Genomic DNA, 16254 nt, shown 5'->3' on the forward strand with positions numbered 1-16254 from the left:
TTGCACGGGGGAACAGTGACCTAATCAGATCTCTGCTTTAGGAAGATTATCCTGGCAGCAGCATGCAGGCCTGACTGTCAGGAGGTACTGAGCAGAGAAATACTGACACAATCAAGTGTCAGGACTGGGAAGACACAGGAAGGACTGAGATGCCTTTGGAAGAAGCGTCCTAATAGTGGCTGCGAAAATCTGAGGGTTGCCTTAAATCACCCAGAAAGAGCACCAGGCTTCGTTAGATCTCCCCTTTCGACTGGATGGTCCTTGTGGACAATCTGATACATCTTTAAACACCCTGCTGGGTACACCACAGTGCCGTGCATACAGTAGGCGCCAAATAAATGTTCCTGAACGGATAAATACAACGGAATGAATAAATGGATAAATTAGTGTCTCTTCTACGAGAGAATTCTATAACCAGACAGAGGAAAACAAAAGCATTGATAAGAGTCAAGCAAATTTGAGGCCCCAGATCTACTTTTTGAATTGAATGAAGATTATCTATACCCAAGGTCAGCTGTCTCACATTTCACTATGGCTATAATGAAAGCATCAAGGAAATATTAATAAATTGTACGGAGTTGAGACCTTACCAGTTCTCATCACCAGAAAAAAAAAAAACAACTTTGTAACTTTCTAAGGTGAGGAATGTTAACTAGTCGTACTGTGATGATCATTGCACAATGTATACAAATACCGAATCATTATGTCCTGCACCTGAAACTAATATAATGTTAGTGTCAATTACACCCTAATTAAAAAAAAAGAACTGTACTGAGGTACACAAACCTTTTTTCAGCAGAGGATAGGTAATCACAAAACAGCTTTCACAAGTCTATGCTTCCAGTGTATGAGAAACAGAGCCCCCATTTATCTCTCTTTACTTTTTTTCTTATTCCACCGCTGTGAAATTGTCCTCCTTTGCCTATCAGTATTTTAGTAAGATGAGATATGCTTCCATTTATAAATTCAAAACACATACATTCTCCTGTGTCAAAAATAGAGCCTAGGGCTTCCCTGGTGGCGCAGTGGTTGAGAGTCCGCCTGCCGATGCAGGGGACATGGGTTCGTGCCCCAGTCCAGGAGGATCTCACATGCCGCGGAGCGGCTGGGCCCATGAGCCATGGCCACTGAGCCTGCGCGTCCGGAGCCTGTGCTCCGCAACAGGAGAGGCCACAGCAGTGAGAGGCCCGCGTACCTCAAAAAAAAAAAAAAGTGATACCCTACTCATTTGTGGCTCTGTTTCTAATTCTGGGCCAAGAAGGCCCTCTAAATGTTGCATGAATGACTAATGAGTTAATGAACAATGGATTCTTACAGATCAGTGACAATGTGAAAAAAGTAACCGTTCAGAATTTTAAGTGTTTAAGAGCCATGATAGCTGAAAAATAAATAAATAAGGAGTTGGTTTCAATTCATTTAATATTTCTTAAGTAGAGGGGAATTATGCAGAACTATAGAGTGAAGCATGCTTATGGAAACAGCTCCAAGGAAGATAAGAGGACCCAAATCCTAACACTCACTCTGCTGCTCTCACCCACTTCCCACACCTATAAACTGAGCAGGCCAGACACCCTGATCTCTACTGTCTCTCACAACCATCAGGACTCTGATGTGACTCATCCCTGCAGACAGCTGTACCCCACCTCCAGGAGTTTCCTGTCTTAACTGCATTTCTCTGAGAGTTCAAAGCCATCTGCAAATAAAGGGTAAAAGTCCTACCATGGCAGGCAAATGCAGGGGTTGAACAGGTAGAATTATATCCATGTATTTTCAGGATGAGCGCAAGGCAACATGTTTGGCAAATTAACCTGAAGTTGACTGAAAATAAGAATCTAGGGCTATTTATTTCAATTACCTCATTTGAGATCAGGCCCCCTACACCTACGGTTACCATTATAAGGACCAAATATATATTTCTCAGCAGCTGCACTTGTCCGTGCCTCACCAGCCAGAACTCAACAGATTTGACCACCTGATCGTTTGAAGCTTCTTCCAGCAATAAATTCTGTGATTCTGTTTTATAAGACCCGAAAACCAAGAAGTGACCCTAGTGATCTCAGGAAGCCTATCTCTACCGTCCACTTCTGAGCCATGACAGGAGGCAAGTGGCCAAAAGGAAGGAGGGCCAGATGAAAGGAAGCAGACAGAAAACCGATGGTCATGTCAGCAGCTGAGCACACCATGTGGGCCCCTGACTGCCTTCCAAAGCCAAATAGAAATACCATGTCACTCACTGGTCAGCCACAGTTCTCCTTTCCCCCTACCACTGGTATGAAAAAATGGGATGCTGATGGTGAAGTCTGTGCTCAAAGAAGCAGCTGGTAAACTCTGATTTCAAGAGGAAATGGATTCAGAATGGTCAAAGCATCTGTGGCAAGTATTTCCTAAATTGCATGATTGTTGCACGAAAGATACTTGCTAAGGAATTTTCACCACAGTCATTAAAATCGAGAACAAGAGAAGATTCCCAAGGGCTAAAAGGCTTACATTACTAAATGGTGCTGGCTGGAAAGTGGCACAGCTATGCCAGAGAGGACCAGCCCCAGCCCCAGGGTGGCTGCCCAGGGCATCTCTGGAAGCAGTGCTCTCTGCTGGCTTTGCATGAGAACCCGGCATATAAGCTGAATTAGTATCATCATCGTCCAAAAGATTATTCTAATTCTGGTCTAATGATCCTAATCTAAAAATTTTATACTCAGAAACTTTGTTCTGTGCTGGTCTTTAGATCTTATTATTTAAAGGTCACCCCTGTATCCTCTCTTCACTCTGAAGATCTTTCATCAAACTCTGACCAAAATCACAATAAAATTCAAACATTAACAATTTAATCGCTAATCCTTCTTCGACCACAATTTAAGAATTTTTTTTAAACGGAAAAGTTTTAATGAACATAATAAATGTGGGCTTTTTTTCTAATGTCTTAATGTTTGAGCAATGAGCTACTGTTATTTTTGTCATCTCATGAAACAGTAATAGTTTGCATGCAGTTTTTTGGAAGTAGATATAAATTGATGAACATGGCACAGAAATGGCTTACAAGAAAAGAGACACCAAACTATTGGTCTGCATTGCTGGGATTGCGGTGGTTTTCAGTGTTCTTTTTCTTGTTTGTAGTTTTCTGTGCTTCCTGTAACGAGCACCCACTACTTTTGGAAAAAGAAAAAAGAATAAAAGAGGAAAAAAAGAATAAGGGAAACATTTGAATTAGGGATTGTTTCTGCAACACAGAAACCCGGCACTCACTCTCCCTCAGGTGCACAGACTTTGCCTGACGGTCCATTTCTGGGGGCATCTCAGGTGAACAGTGAGGTCCTTGCAGAAATGTCCTGGGTCCCAGCCCTGCCAGGTAACCATGACACCAAAAGCCTCAATCCCAGTTTACCCGTCTTGTGCCATCCTAAGGGTCCTGGCAAATTCATGTTAAAATAAAATATTCATGCAGATTCTATTTAGTTTTGAGATCTCTGATGAGTTCTTTCTTCTTCCTTTTTCTCAAAGTGTTTTTTCAACCCTCTATTATTTAAGGGGATTTCTGATGAGTTCTTGTGATACGTTTTTTGAAGGTTTTAGTACATTTTTTCTCTGCAAATTTTCACTGCTTATTTTTACAAGAAGACAGCTTAAAATGGGATTTTCTTTTACATAGGGATGAAAACAATTAAGATTATTTCAAAGTCTCTTCTGCCAGGGCTAACAATTCACTCATATTTTGGAGTCTATAAACATGCAGGGTATATTATTATCAATTGTTCTAACACAGGTCTGCTCTGAACTACAGTTCGTCTGCATAATGTCAGTTTGGCCAGTGGTTGAGAACACAGCTGTGAGAGGCACCCACACCAGGGTTCTAATCCTAGCTGTACCCTAAACAGCCACGTGACCTTTGGAAAGAAGCAGGGTGACCCTGCATCTCAGCTTTGTACAGGGAGAGGATTGTAAGTATCTACCTTACAACAGTCTGGGGCGGATTTCATCAGAGCAATTCCTGATAAGACTGCCTGGCATACCGTAAGCGGTAAAAAAAAAAAAAAAATTGCAGATGTTCTTATTGCTCTTGGTAGCAGTGATGTCTTACATCGTGCTGTGACTCGTATGCTTCAAGGAGCTCTCAGATCTTTTACTTCATTTGAGTTTCAGGCAGCTCTATCAGTCCAAAAAGTTACTGTCCCCATTTTATCTTTTTTTGTAAACAGATGAGGAAACTGAGGCTCAAGATCATGGAGCTTAGAAAGCAGCTCCAGGCCTCTTTTTGCTCAGTGCCAGGTCTCAACTGACCCTCAAAAGACTTTATGTGCCATGCCTGAACTTAATAAGATTAAATTTCCTTAAAAAAAACTCTGCTATTCATACTTTAATCAAATCAAACTGGTTTTTCTATACCACTCCAAATTAATTAGGTTTTGCTTAGTGAAAAGAGCAACTAAGGTTATTATTTAGAGCTTACTGTGTATCTCAGCTCTGGGCTGGGGGTTCACATCCACGGCCACATTTTTTTTTTTTTTTTTTTTTTTGGTACGCGGGCCTCTCACTGTTGTGGCCTCTCCCGTTGAGGCCTCTCCCGTTGCGGAGCGCAGGCTCAGCGGCCATGGCTCATGGGCCTAGCCCCTCCGCGGCATGTGGGATCTTCCCGGACCGGGGCACGAACCCATGTCCCCTGCATCGGCAGGCGGACTCTCAATCACTGCACCACCAGGGAAGTCCCACGGCCACATTTGAACCCATAGGGACCCTATGAGGTAGCACTGTCATTGTCCCCACCTCATAAATGGGGCAACTGAGGCACAACTAAGTCCAGGATTGAGATGCAGGCTGACTGCCTCATACCCCAGCTCTTAAGACTCTGGTATTGTACAAATCGCATTTGCCCAACTGACCATACGTTTTGCAAAGTGCTTTCACACACAGCAAGTCTATGGGACCTGATTGGGGGGTGGGAGTGGAGGAGGGGATGGGTTAGCAGTGTTCTCTTCTACATTCGAAGAAATCAAGGCTCAGAGATGTTAAAGGACTTGTCAAAGTTGCCCGGCCCTCTTCTGGCGCAGCAAGGACACATACTCCCGGACTCCAAACCTCATTCTCTTCCCAAAGTCTCAAATTCCTTTGCATGTATTTTAAAAGTGAGGATGGTAGGAGACGTCCTGCCGTTCCTGAAAAGCAACTGTGCACTTAATGGCCTTAGTGTCAGTGTTGACAGCGTGACCCGTACTCGGGGCGGTGGAAGCTGAGGGATCGCTCCGAGCCGTGCGTGGGCGTCACTATTGCCGAGGAAACCTGAGGAGAAACTGCTCGCCGAGCAGCCACTTGGGGCGGTGCCAGCACCACGTTCCTCAACCCACCCCAACCTCCAGGTGCCGATGGGGTGGAAGCCGAGACTCGGCCCGGGGTCGGGACGCGGTCTCGGCACCGGGCGCCCCCTGTCCCGCGGGTGCGCGGGTGAGGGCGAACGGCGACCCGAGGCTCGGACGGCGCAGTCCCCGGGCGCATCCAAACCCGAGCGCGCCCCGGCCGCCTTCCTCGGCCACCGGGACCCGACCGGCGCTGCTGCCAAAACTGCGGCTCCCGGGATCTCAGCACGGTCTTTGGGGAGGACCCGGCGCGACATCGATCCCAGCGCGGCGCGCCACGCGCCCTGCCTCAGTTTCCCTCACCTCGCAAGGATGCATAAACCCGATGTTAACAGCGGCGCAGCCCGGACCTGCACGATTTCCAGACGGAAGAGCGCACCCTCCCCGCCGGACCCCCGCCGGACCCCCGCCCCGACCCGCCGGGCCGCCGTGACAGCACCCCTACCTGCGCGGTGGCCCCCGCCGCCACCGGCCGGGGCGCCCTGGGGACCCCCGCCCAGCATGCGCCCCGCCGGTTCCTCCCGCTCCGCCTCCTCCGCCTCCAGTTCCGCGGCGGCCGGCGGGCTCCGTGCGCCCCGAGGCCCGCGGCGGGCGAAGCGAGCGGCCGCGTCGGACGGGAAGTGGGGAGGGGGCTGGCGAGGAAGGGGAGGCTCCTTCCTCCTCCCGGGCCGCGCGGGTGGTTTCCTCCCCAGCCTCGGTCCCGGCACGCGCGCGCGCACACACACACGCTCACACACATACGCACACAAGCACGCGCACACACGCACGCTCACATACATACGCATACAAGTACGCACACACGCACATGCGAGCGGCTGGGGCGGGCGGGGCCGGCGGGCCCACAGCCTGCGTCCCGGACCTCCGGAAGTTTGCTTTTCGCTCTCGCCCGTTTGCTGGACGAAAACGAGAGGGGAAGTGCGGTGGGGAGAACGGGTGTTCGGAGAAGGAGAAACTGGGAGGCCTTCCTGGGGCGGGGGGCGGGGCGGGTCCACGAGGGTGCCTCGCAGACGCTGATTAGGGAAGTGACCAAAGGGTTGATGGAAGAGATGGAGGGGAGGAGAGGGACGGGGGAAGGAGAACGAGGGGGAGACGACAGACCACACTGGGAAAGAGGGGGACGAGCAGTTCAACATGAAATGAGGATCCAACTATTTGAATCTTCTGGCAGCACTGGACTCGTCCCAGATCCCCCTCTCCACTTCGGGCAGCCATCCCAGGACACAGCTGCGATCCGTGCCGAGCTCGACTCCCCTCCTCTTCGGTTCCTTCAAGGGGGCTCCTGGAGCATCCCTGACGCCGCACCTGTCAGACACGGTTCTTGCCCTTAAGGGGCTCCCCTCCAGCGGGGAGGAGAAATATGTGCGTATAAAACTAAATAACAGCATGCAGTGGAATATGCCACGAGCCAGAGGTTTGACACAAAACATTGCAGAAGTTGGGGTAAGAGGGAGTGTCGTGAAGAAGGATCCGAAAGGCTCTCTGGAGGAAGGGAAAGGATCTTGCTAGAACTACAGGAGGGTCAAGGTCCTTCACGAGATAAGAACCGTGTGAGTGAAAACGCCTGGATGTGCTTAGGAGTCTGAGAGTTGTGGGATGGAATGAATATGAGCGTGGATGTGAAGCATGTGGGAAGATGGTGGAAGGAACAAAAAAGTTGGATCAAGCTGAATTTAACGGTGTAGACCACGGAGCAGACATCTGGACTCAATGCTGTGGCTTGAGAGATTAGAAAAAAGCTGTTTGTTTAGCTAGTTGACAGAAACATGGGGCAAGAGCTGACCTACACTAAATGAAGTGGAAATACCAGAACTGCCCTGGTATACTGGAAAGGCATTATCTAAAGGCTTAGGGAGGTTGAAGTATTAGAGTGGATGTATCACATATGACCTGCTTACTCACTCCGAGAGGGTCCAGAGGGCACACCATTCACCGTGACTCGGAAAAATAACTTTGTGACCCAGCATCGTTGGTCAGCTCTTCTCTGTAGGTCAGAAATTATAGTGGGAACTATGCCACTGCAGTGTGGGTCCTTAAATGCAGTGAGGATAATTGGGCCCCAGAGTAGCTGGGGCCACATGGTGGCAATGAATCACCAAAGGCATCGTGGGCACAGTTTCTGTAATGGACAGCAGAGTCAAAGCAGCAACCGGAAGAGTCTGACCGCCACAAACCTATGGCACTGGCCAGTTAATCATAGGGTTCTTCGATGAGAATGCTAGTAAATTCTTATTTGATCTATATGAGCAGAAAAGTTCTAGGTCAAGGGAACAAAAGCCGAACTTTAATTACCAAAACAGAGAGACTCCATCAATTCCTAGACTTGCGTCAGTTTGCAGACCCAAAACTCCTTGAACGAAAGAGATGTCTGTCTCTTCCAGGAAAGACCTCGCAACGCTGCCAAAAAATATATACTATTAATCTTTCTTCAGCCTTCCCCGAAGGGACATAGGGCCTTTTACTCGGGTGGCTGTGCACTGGGGGAAAGGAAATAATCAGACTTTTCAGGAATTACTGGACACTGGCTCTGAACTGACCCTGAATCCAGGAGACCCAGAACATCATTGCAGTCCACTAGTCCAAGTAGGGGCTTATGGAGGTCAGGTAATCAATGGAGTTTTAGCTCAGGTCCATCTCCTGGTGGGTCTCTGCACTCATCCTCGTGTTATTTCTCCAGTTTTGGAATGCATCATTAGAATGATACTCAGCAATTGGCAGGATCCCCACAATGGCTCTAGGACCTGTGGAGTGAGGGCTGTTTTGGTAGGAAAGGCCAAGTGGAAGCCACTACAAACTGCCTCTGCCTTCGAAAAGAGTTAACCAAAGGCAAGACTGCATTCGTGGAAAGATGGCCAAGATTAGTGCCTCCATCAAGGACTTGAAAGATGCAGGGGTGGTGATTCCCAGCACCTCTCCATTCAACATGCCCATGTGGCCTGTGCAGAAGACAGATGGGTCTTGGAGAATGACAGTGGATTATCCTAAATTTAAGGACATGCTGATTCCCCTTGCAGCTGCTATACCAGCTGTAACATCACTGTTTAAGCAAATTCGTACATCTGCTAGTATCTGGTATGCAGCTATTGGTCTGGGAAACGTTTTTTCTCCATACCTGTTAGTAAAGACCACCAGGGTAGCTGTCTTTCAGCTGGCAAAACCAGCGGTGCAGCGAAGACTGCCCTACCTCAGGGATAGATCAGTTCTCCAGCCCTACATCATCATTTGGTCAAGCAGGCACCCTATCGCCTTTCTCTTCTGGAAGACTTCACACTGGTCCATTCCATTGATGATGTTATGCCGATTGGACCTAGTGAGTGGGAAAGACTAGCTATTCTAGGCTTATCGGTGAGACATTTGTATGCCAGAGCATGGAAGATAAATCTGACAAAAATTCTAGAGCCTTCCATCTCACTGGGATTTCTAGAGGTCCGGTGGTATAGGTGAAAGATAAGTTGTTGTATTTGGCCCTTTCTATGACCGGAAAAGAGACACAACACCCAATGGTCCTCTTTGGGTTTGGGAAGCAACATATTCCTTATTTGAGGGGTACTACTCAAGTCCATTTACCAAAGGACCTGAAAAGCTGCTAGTTTTGAGTGGAGCCCAGAACAAAAGAAGACTCTGCACCACGTCCAGGCTGCCCTGTGAGCTTCCCTCTGCCATCTGAGCCACATGATCCCACAGATCCAGTGGTCAGTGGTGGTAGCTGCTGGTGGAGGCTGGGTCAGACCCCTATGGGGGGGTCATATCACAGACCCTGAAGATTACAGAGCAAAGTCCTGCCATCCTCTGTGGATAAGTACTCTCATTTTGAGAAACAGCCTTTTACTTACTGCTGGGCCTTAGTACTAACTGAACGTTTAACCGTGGGCCACCACATTGCCGTGCAAGCTGAGCTGTCCTTCATGAACTGGGTGCCATCTGACCCACAGGCATGAATCTGGGCATGCACAGCAGCACTCCATCATCAAATGGAAGTGGTGCATATGAGATGCAGCTCAAGCAGACCTGGAAGGCACAAGTAAGTTACATGAGGAAGGGGCCCAAATGCCCAACGTCCCCACACCAACGTCCCCACTACCTTCTCTCTCACAGCCTGTACCTGCGGCCTCATGGCCAGTTCCCTAGGATCAGCTGACTGAGGAAGAGAAAACTTGGGCCTACTTTCCAGATGGTCCTGCATAATATTCAGGTACCACCCAAAAGTAGACAGCAGCTGTAGCACAGCCCCTTCTGGGATATCCCCAAAGGACAGTGGTGAAGGAAAATCCACCCAGTGGGCAGACCTTTGAGCAGTGAACCTTGTTCAGTTTGCTTGAAAGGAGAAATGGCCAGAAGAACAAGTATATGCCAATTCAGGGACTGTGGCCAATGGTTTGGCTGGATGATCAGGGATTTGAAAGGAACATGATTGGAAAATTGGTGACAAGGAGATCTGAGGAAGAGGTATACAGATAGACCTCTCTGAATGGGCAAAAAACTCGAAGATACTGTGTCACAAATAGATGCTCTGGTCTCAAGAGAGGAGGATTGTAATCCTCAAGTGGATAGGATGTTGCTGTTCTGTGGGTACCAGTCAGCCTCCTTCTCCAGCTACGCCTGACATTGTCCAATAGGCTGATGAGCAAAGCGATCATGGTGGCAGGGCTGGAAGTTATCCATGAGCTCAGCAATACAGACTTCCACTCACCAAGGCCAACCTGACCACGGCCACCGCTGAGGGTCCAAGCTGCCAGCAGCAGGACCAACAACATGGCAGCCTTCCCCAGGGTGACCAGCCCGTTTGCTACTTGGTGGAAGGTTGATTAGGTTAGACCACTTCCATCATGGGAGGGGCAGCATTTTGTTCTTACTGGAGTTGATAATTACACTGAATACAGATTTCCTTTTCCTGAACACAATGCTTCTGCTGAAACTACCATCCATGGACTCATAAAATGCCTTATGCACACAGCATTGCTTCTGATCAAGGAACTCACTTCACAGCAAATGAAGTGTGGCAGTGGACCCACACTCACAGAATTCACTCGTCTAACCGTGTTCCCTATCATCCTGATGCAGCTGGCTCGATAGAACAATGGAATGGCGTTTTGAAGACTCAGTTACAGCACCACTAGGTAGCAGTACCTTGCAGATCTGAGCAGGGTTCTCCAGGAAGCTCTCTGTGGATGCTCTGAATCAGTGTCCAATATATGGTGCTATTTCTCCCATGGCCAGATTCATGGGTCCAAAGAGTCAAGGGATGGAAATGAGAGTGGCATCTCTCACTATTAGCCTTAGAGCTCCACTAGCAAACGTTTTGCCTTCTATTCCAACAACCTTATGTTCAGCTGGCCTAGAGGTGTTAGTTCCAAAGGGGAGAATGGTTTCACCAAGAAAAGCAACAATTATGCCATTTAGCTGGAAGTTAAGATTGACACCTGGCAGCTTTGGGTGCCTTGTGTCTCTGAATCAACAGGCAAAGAAGGGACTTATGGTGTTGACTGGAGTGATTGATCCTCACTACCAAGGGGACATTGGACTGCCATGCCACAGTGCAGGTGAGGAAGCGAATGTCTGGAATATAGGAGATCCCTGAGGGCACCTCTTAGTATTTCCATGCCCTGTGACTAAAGTCCATGGAAAACTATAACAACCTAGTTCAGGGAGGACTACTAATGGCCCAGTCCTTTCCACGATGAAGGTTTGGGTCACCCCAGCAGGTAAATAACCACGACCAACTGAGGTGCTTCCTGAAGGCAAAGGGAGTGATTAGTTAAAGGAGGTAGTTACAAATACCAGCTCCAACCAGGTGACCAGTTACATAACTGAAAACTGTAATTGACATGAGAATCTCTTCCTTATTTTGTTATGACTCTGTTTATACATGGATAAGAAAGGGAGAAGACAAAGATACGTGATGTATTATTTTATATTTATCTTTGTTCTCTTCCTTATCTGCTTATATAACATAAGATGTACTACTAATAATTAAATTTACAACAAAGCATTTAGGTCCGAGGACGTGAAGGGGAAGACTGAACATCACCCAAGGACTATGCGTCTTCTTCTGGGGAGAAGGTTAGCGAGTTTCGGGTTATAGTCAGGGCAGTTGTGTCATGTTAAGTGGAAGTACTTTGCTACTGTCTTTATTTGGAGGATATGAATGGCTTAAGGAGATGCCAGGCCAACAAGAGTTGGACTGTGATGTAGGTCTTATGTGTCAGCTGGGCCAGGCTATTAAATCAACCGAGCCATTTAATCAAACTCTAATTTAGGTGTTCCTGTGGAGGTACTTTTGTAGATGTGGTTATATCTACAATCAGCTGACTTGAAGTAAAGGAGATGACCCTTCATAATGTGGGTGTGTCTCATCCAATCAGCTGAAGTCCCTAAGAGTAAAAACTGAGGTTTCCTGAAGAAGAAAAAAATTCTCTCTCAGGACAGAAACCTCAAATCCTGAGTTGCCAGCCTGCCCACCTGCCCTACAGATTTCAGAATTGCCAGCCCTGACAAGTGCACGTGCCAATTCCTTACAATAAATCTCCGTCTTCTGTCTGTTATCTGTCTAGCCATCCATCCATCCATCCCTGTGGTCCTCCCTTGTCTGTTCCCCCGCTTTGGGTCTCCTTCTTTGGTTTCTCCTTTCTCCCCATCCCTTCTTTGAATCTTCCCCAGCATCGCATCCTTGGCCTTCCTCTTTTGTTGAGCATCCCTCATCCTCCACCTGACTATCGTATCCACTTCCAAGGTTTCAACTACTCTGATACGACCTCGACTGGCATCTTTCACAGCAACCTCTCTCCCAAACTCGATTCGTATATCCAACCTAGTGGCTCTGCTGGTCTCCCAAATGTAGTATCTCCAAAAGGATTCTCACTGCCCTCTCCTGCCCATTCCCCAAACTGCTGCTTTCCCAGCATTAACTTTTTTCTGAAGGCAGCTTTACTCTCCCCTTGACCCCTCCTCTCAGACTGGAAACCCGGGAGACAATGCTATAGACTCCTCCACCTCACCCTTGGTGCTCACTGCATCCTGTCCATTCTACCCCAGAACTGTCCTTTGTGTCCATCTGCTGCTCTCCATCCCCGCTACCCCTAATTGTATTTTCAACTGCTGCCTGAACGTCACCACTTGGTTATCTAAGAAGCCATTCAAACCACCCAAGTTCAGAGTTGTTCTCATCAGCTCCCCCTCAACCCTACACTTCCAACTGTGCTCCCCACCTCACCTCACCTGCTGGCCCTACCATCCCTCTAATCAGCCCAGCAGCACAGTTTGGAAGGCATTCTACACGTAGTTAGGAGCACAGGCTCTGCCCTCAGATAAATGCTTTCATATCTAAGCCCCTCTACTTCTTAGTCTTAAACTTTGGTAAGCTATTTAACTTTGCTAATCTTCAATTTGCTCATCTTCAAAACAGAATTAATGATGGGATGTACCACATCAGGTGGTTGTGAGAGGGTCTGATGTATGGTCTGGGGTGGGGAGTAAACACTGGGTTTTTTTTAAGTCCCCGAGGTGATGCTAAAGTCCAGTCAGGGACTTCCCTGGTGGCGCAGTGGTTAAGAATCCACCTGCCAATGCAGGGGACACGGGTTCGAGCCCTGGTCCGGGAAGATCCCACGTGCCACAGAGCAACTAAGCCCATGAGCCACAACTACTGAGCCCATGTGCCGCAACTACTGAAGCCCTCCTGCCTAGAGCCTGTGCTCCACAACAAGTGAAGCCACCGCAGTGAGAAGCCCACGCACCACAACGAAGAGTAGTCCCCGTTCGCCGCAACTAGAGAAAGCCTGCGCACACAGCAATGAAGACCCAACGCAGCCAAAAAGTAAGTAAATAAGAAAAAAAAATTTAAGTGCAGTCAGGGTTAAGAGCACTGATGTAATGGTAGTATAGGTGGGTCTGTGGAAGATGCAGAAAGACCAGTTAGGAAAGAGACAACAGTCCAGGTAGGAGATCGTGAACGTTTGCAATGAGCATAGAGAAGAGAGACCACGTTCACGAAGCAAAATTTTGTAAAACTTGGTAACTGGATGCTGAGGGTAGCTGAGAGGAAGGCATCTAAGATGACTCCAGTTTTTAACTCGGTTGACCGGGCTGAGCGGATGGTGGTACCATAAAGCTGTGGTTCCCAAATATGTTTGTTCACTATAATCACTTAGAAAATTTTAATATTTTTTCCTAGTCTTATATCTTACCTACTGTGCAGGATTGTATATTCCTAGTCTATCAAAGACTTGTGTACAGGAGTGTTCTGTCGTCAACTCGATTATTCTGGGAACTCTGTTCTGCACATGACTTTCCCTGGATAGTTACCCGTTATCCTTGGCCAAAAGTGTGATACCTGGGAAGAGGCAGTGAAGCAGCAGCCATCTGGCTTGAAAGGCCATTGTTGGTCAGCCGCAGCACAGACAGATGCAGAGGTGCTGGCCAGTTCTGGCTTGTCCTTTCTCTTCCCCGTCTACTGCCTGGGTATCCTTCCCAACTACTAATCCTGCCAGCCAACAGAATCCCCAGGCTCGCCACCGGATACTTTTCTGGGCACTCATGGACACAAAGCGGCATCGACCTTCCATAGACTTCTATATCAACCCCTTCACAGCCCTGTTCTAACAGCCAGACATGCACAGCTTCCCGGTTTCCTGCACACGCCAACTCCTTCACCCATGCCACAGCTTCACCCTTTCTCCCACAGCTGTGTGAACTCTGGTTCCTATAATATATTCCTTGTTCCACAGCACTCACGGAGCTTCTGCTTCTCCAAGTAAATCCTCACTTACAAACCTACTCATTTCAAATCTCTGGCACAGATACTGCAGAAATCTTCCTTTACTGTTCTCATTCCCACACAATGCTGAATTCGTTAGGGCTCTTTGATTACAACTAACCAAAACCAATATACTCTAACTTTAGTAAAAAGAAAGTTGGGGGACTTCCCTGGCCGTCCAGTGGTTAGGGCTCCACACTTCCACTGCAGGGGGCCCAGCGTTCGATCACTGGTCAGGGGACTAAGATCCTGCAAGCCGGCCACGTGGAAAGCCTGACCCTCGTGGAGCCAGTTCTGAATCTCTACGACTGAGATCCTGAATAGGTCAGGAGCCCCGTCACTGCCATCAAGAGTAGCCAAGCAAGTGGGCCCACACACGAGTATAGTCCCTGGAAAGCACCTCTGAACACAGGGGAAGGGACAGGGTGGGGACCACTGTGAGATGGACAGCCAACCCAAAATGTGTCTACTTCAAATGTTGTGGTGAGGCTCAGGCACCAAGGATCCTGCTGCATATGAGCAAACAAGTGACACCTTTAGTTTCCCTTTGCTTTTAATGTTGTTTCCATCATGGCTATTACCTAGCAGTGTTTGCGATGGATGTCAGTCTGGATACTGAGATATGTAAAGGGTGTCTTACAGGAAGAATAACTGAGAGCAAAGGATGACTGGATAATTGGTCTAGGAATATTTTTTAATTTAAGTTTTTGGAAAATTTTTCCTCGTCAATACTACCAGACTCTTCAGCAGAGCAGAGATGGAGTAGCATCATTGATGCCAATGCAATCTGAGGCTGTAGCCCAAGAGCCCCGGCTCCGCTAAGAGAATCAGCAGTACTTCTGCTATATTGAAATTACACATACCTACAGATTGCACTGACGTAGACAACGAACATTAAATACTGCAGGTGTAAATGTATAGCAAAAAGCTAGGGCCTCAGAGGAAAAAAACTGTATGGCTCTTTTGCCAAAGCAGTGAAATTCAAAAATTGTGTTTAAGAATACAGGAGTCTCTTAGAAGTTTACTAATAATAGCTAATGTTTATTGGGCACTTACCACCAGCCAGACGCTGTTCGACGCAATTTAAACTCGTTAACCTTATGTCACCTTTGCAACAGCCCAATTATCACACCCATTTTCAGACTGGATAACTGAGGCACAGAGAGTTTAGAACTTGCCCCAAATCACAGACATAGTGAATGGACGCGGAGGAATTTGAACCAGGCAACCTCACTGGAGAGTCCACATTCCTAACCACGATGATATACTGTCTCTCACTAGACAAAAATGACATTTTCTGAGGCCTCAGAACAAACGACCACTCTCCTTTCATATACTGAGACACACTTAGGTAGTAAGTCTTCATACTGTTGCATTTTCATACATAATATTCCCTCACCCCACCCTTCCCTTGGTTTCATTCCCAGAAGTGAGTCAGAGGAGAGAAGTTAGGACATGACAGTCTCTTATGTAATTAATGTCCCTTTGCATCTCCCCTTCTAGATTGTAAGCTCTTTGAGGGCAAATGTCATCCTTGTTCATCCTTGCATCCTCTGACCAGAAACTTATTAGACTGAATGTTCTAAATTGGGATTCTGACACTGGACAGGCTAGTGGATTTATTTCTCCCGTCTCCTGCAAATTATCTGAGCATGGCAGTGATGGACAGTCATGAGAATTCCCATCAGGTGACATAGCTGGAGTTAAATAGGAAATACTCTCACTGAGAACAAAAACAATGCTTAAACAATTCTGGGAAATTTAATTGTCTAAAGGAGATCTTTTCTTTAAAAAAATAAACTTGAATGAATTGGAGAAAAGAAATCTATCTTCAGCTCAGGAAATAACATTAGACAACATGAAGCCCCTCATTTGTTAATGCCTGGAAGCAGGAAGTTGGTTCAGTTTCAAATACCATAAGATAAAGTCCATGCCAAAGGATGTTATCATAGTTTTAGGCTAAATATATAATATAAATAACCTTCCTTTTGCAATGCACATTGTCTGAAAGCTCTCACAGTGAGATAATACATGGGAAGTGTGGGCACTCGTTCTAGACATGCCGTCCTGAGACACCCCAGCTGTGGCACATCGCCATCTGCCAGTGATCAGTGTCCACCGGAGGGCTGGCGTTCAGAATGGGCTTGTATGTCAAATGGC

General features: G+C 47.5%; 1 protein-coding gene across 2 annotated transcripts in view; it reads right to left on the bottom strand.

Annotated features, from left to right (window-relative positions):
* The window catches only part of DISC1 (DISC1 scaffold protein), a 368262-nt gene extending 361227 nt beyond the window's left edge, over positions 1–7035 (bottom strand). For both annotated transcript variants that reach the window (XM_082638731.1, XM_082638730.1), the window contains exon 1: positions 5791–7035. In XM_082638731.1, the coding sequence (XP_082494857.1) occupies positions 5791–6478 (688 nt within the window). In that variant the 5' untranslated portion in view covers positions 6479–7035. The remainder of the gene's footprint in view (positions 1–5790) is intronic.
* Between the last annotated feature and the right edge of the window lie 9219 nt (positions 7036–16254).

This window comes from Mesoplodon mirus, assembly GCF_964341445.2.
Source record: "Mesoplodon mirus genome assembly, chromosome: 2".
NCBI classification, from domain to species: domain Eukaryota; kingdom Metazoa; phylum Chordata; class Mammalia; order Artiodactyla; family Ziphiidae; genus Mesoplodon; species Mesoplodon mirus.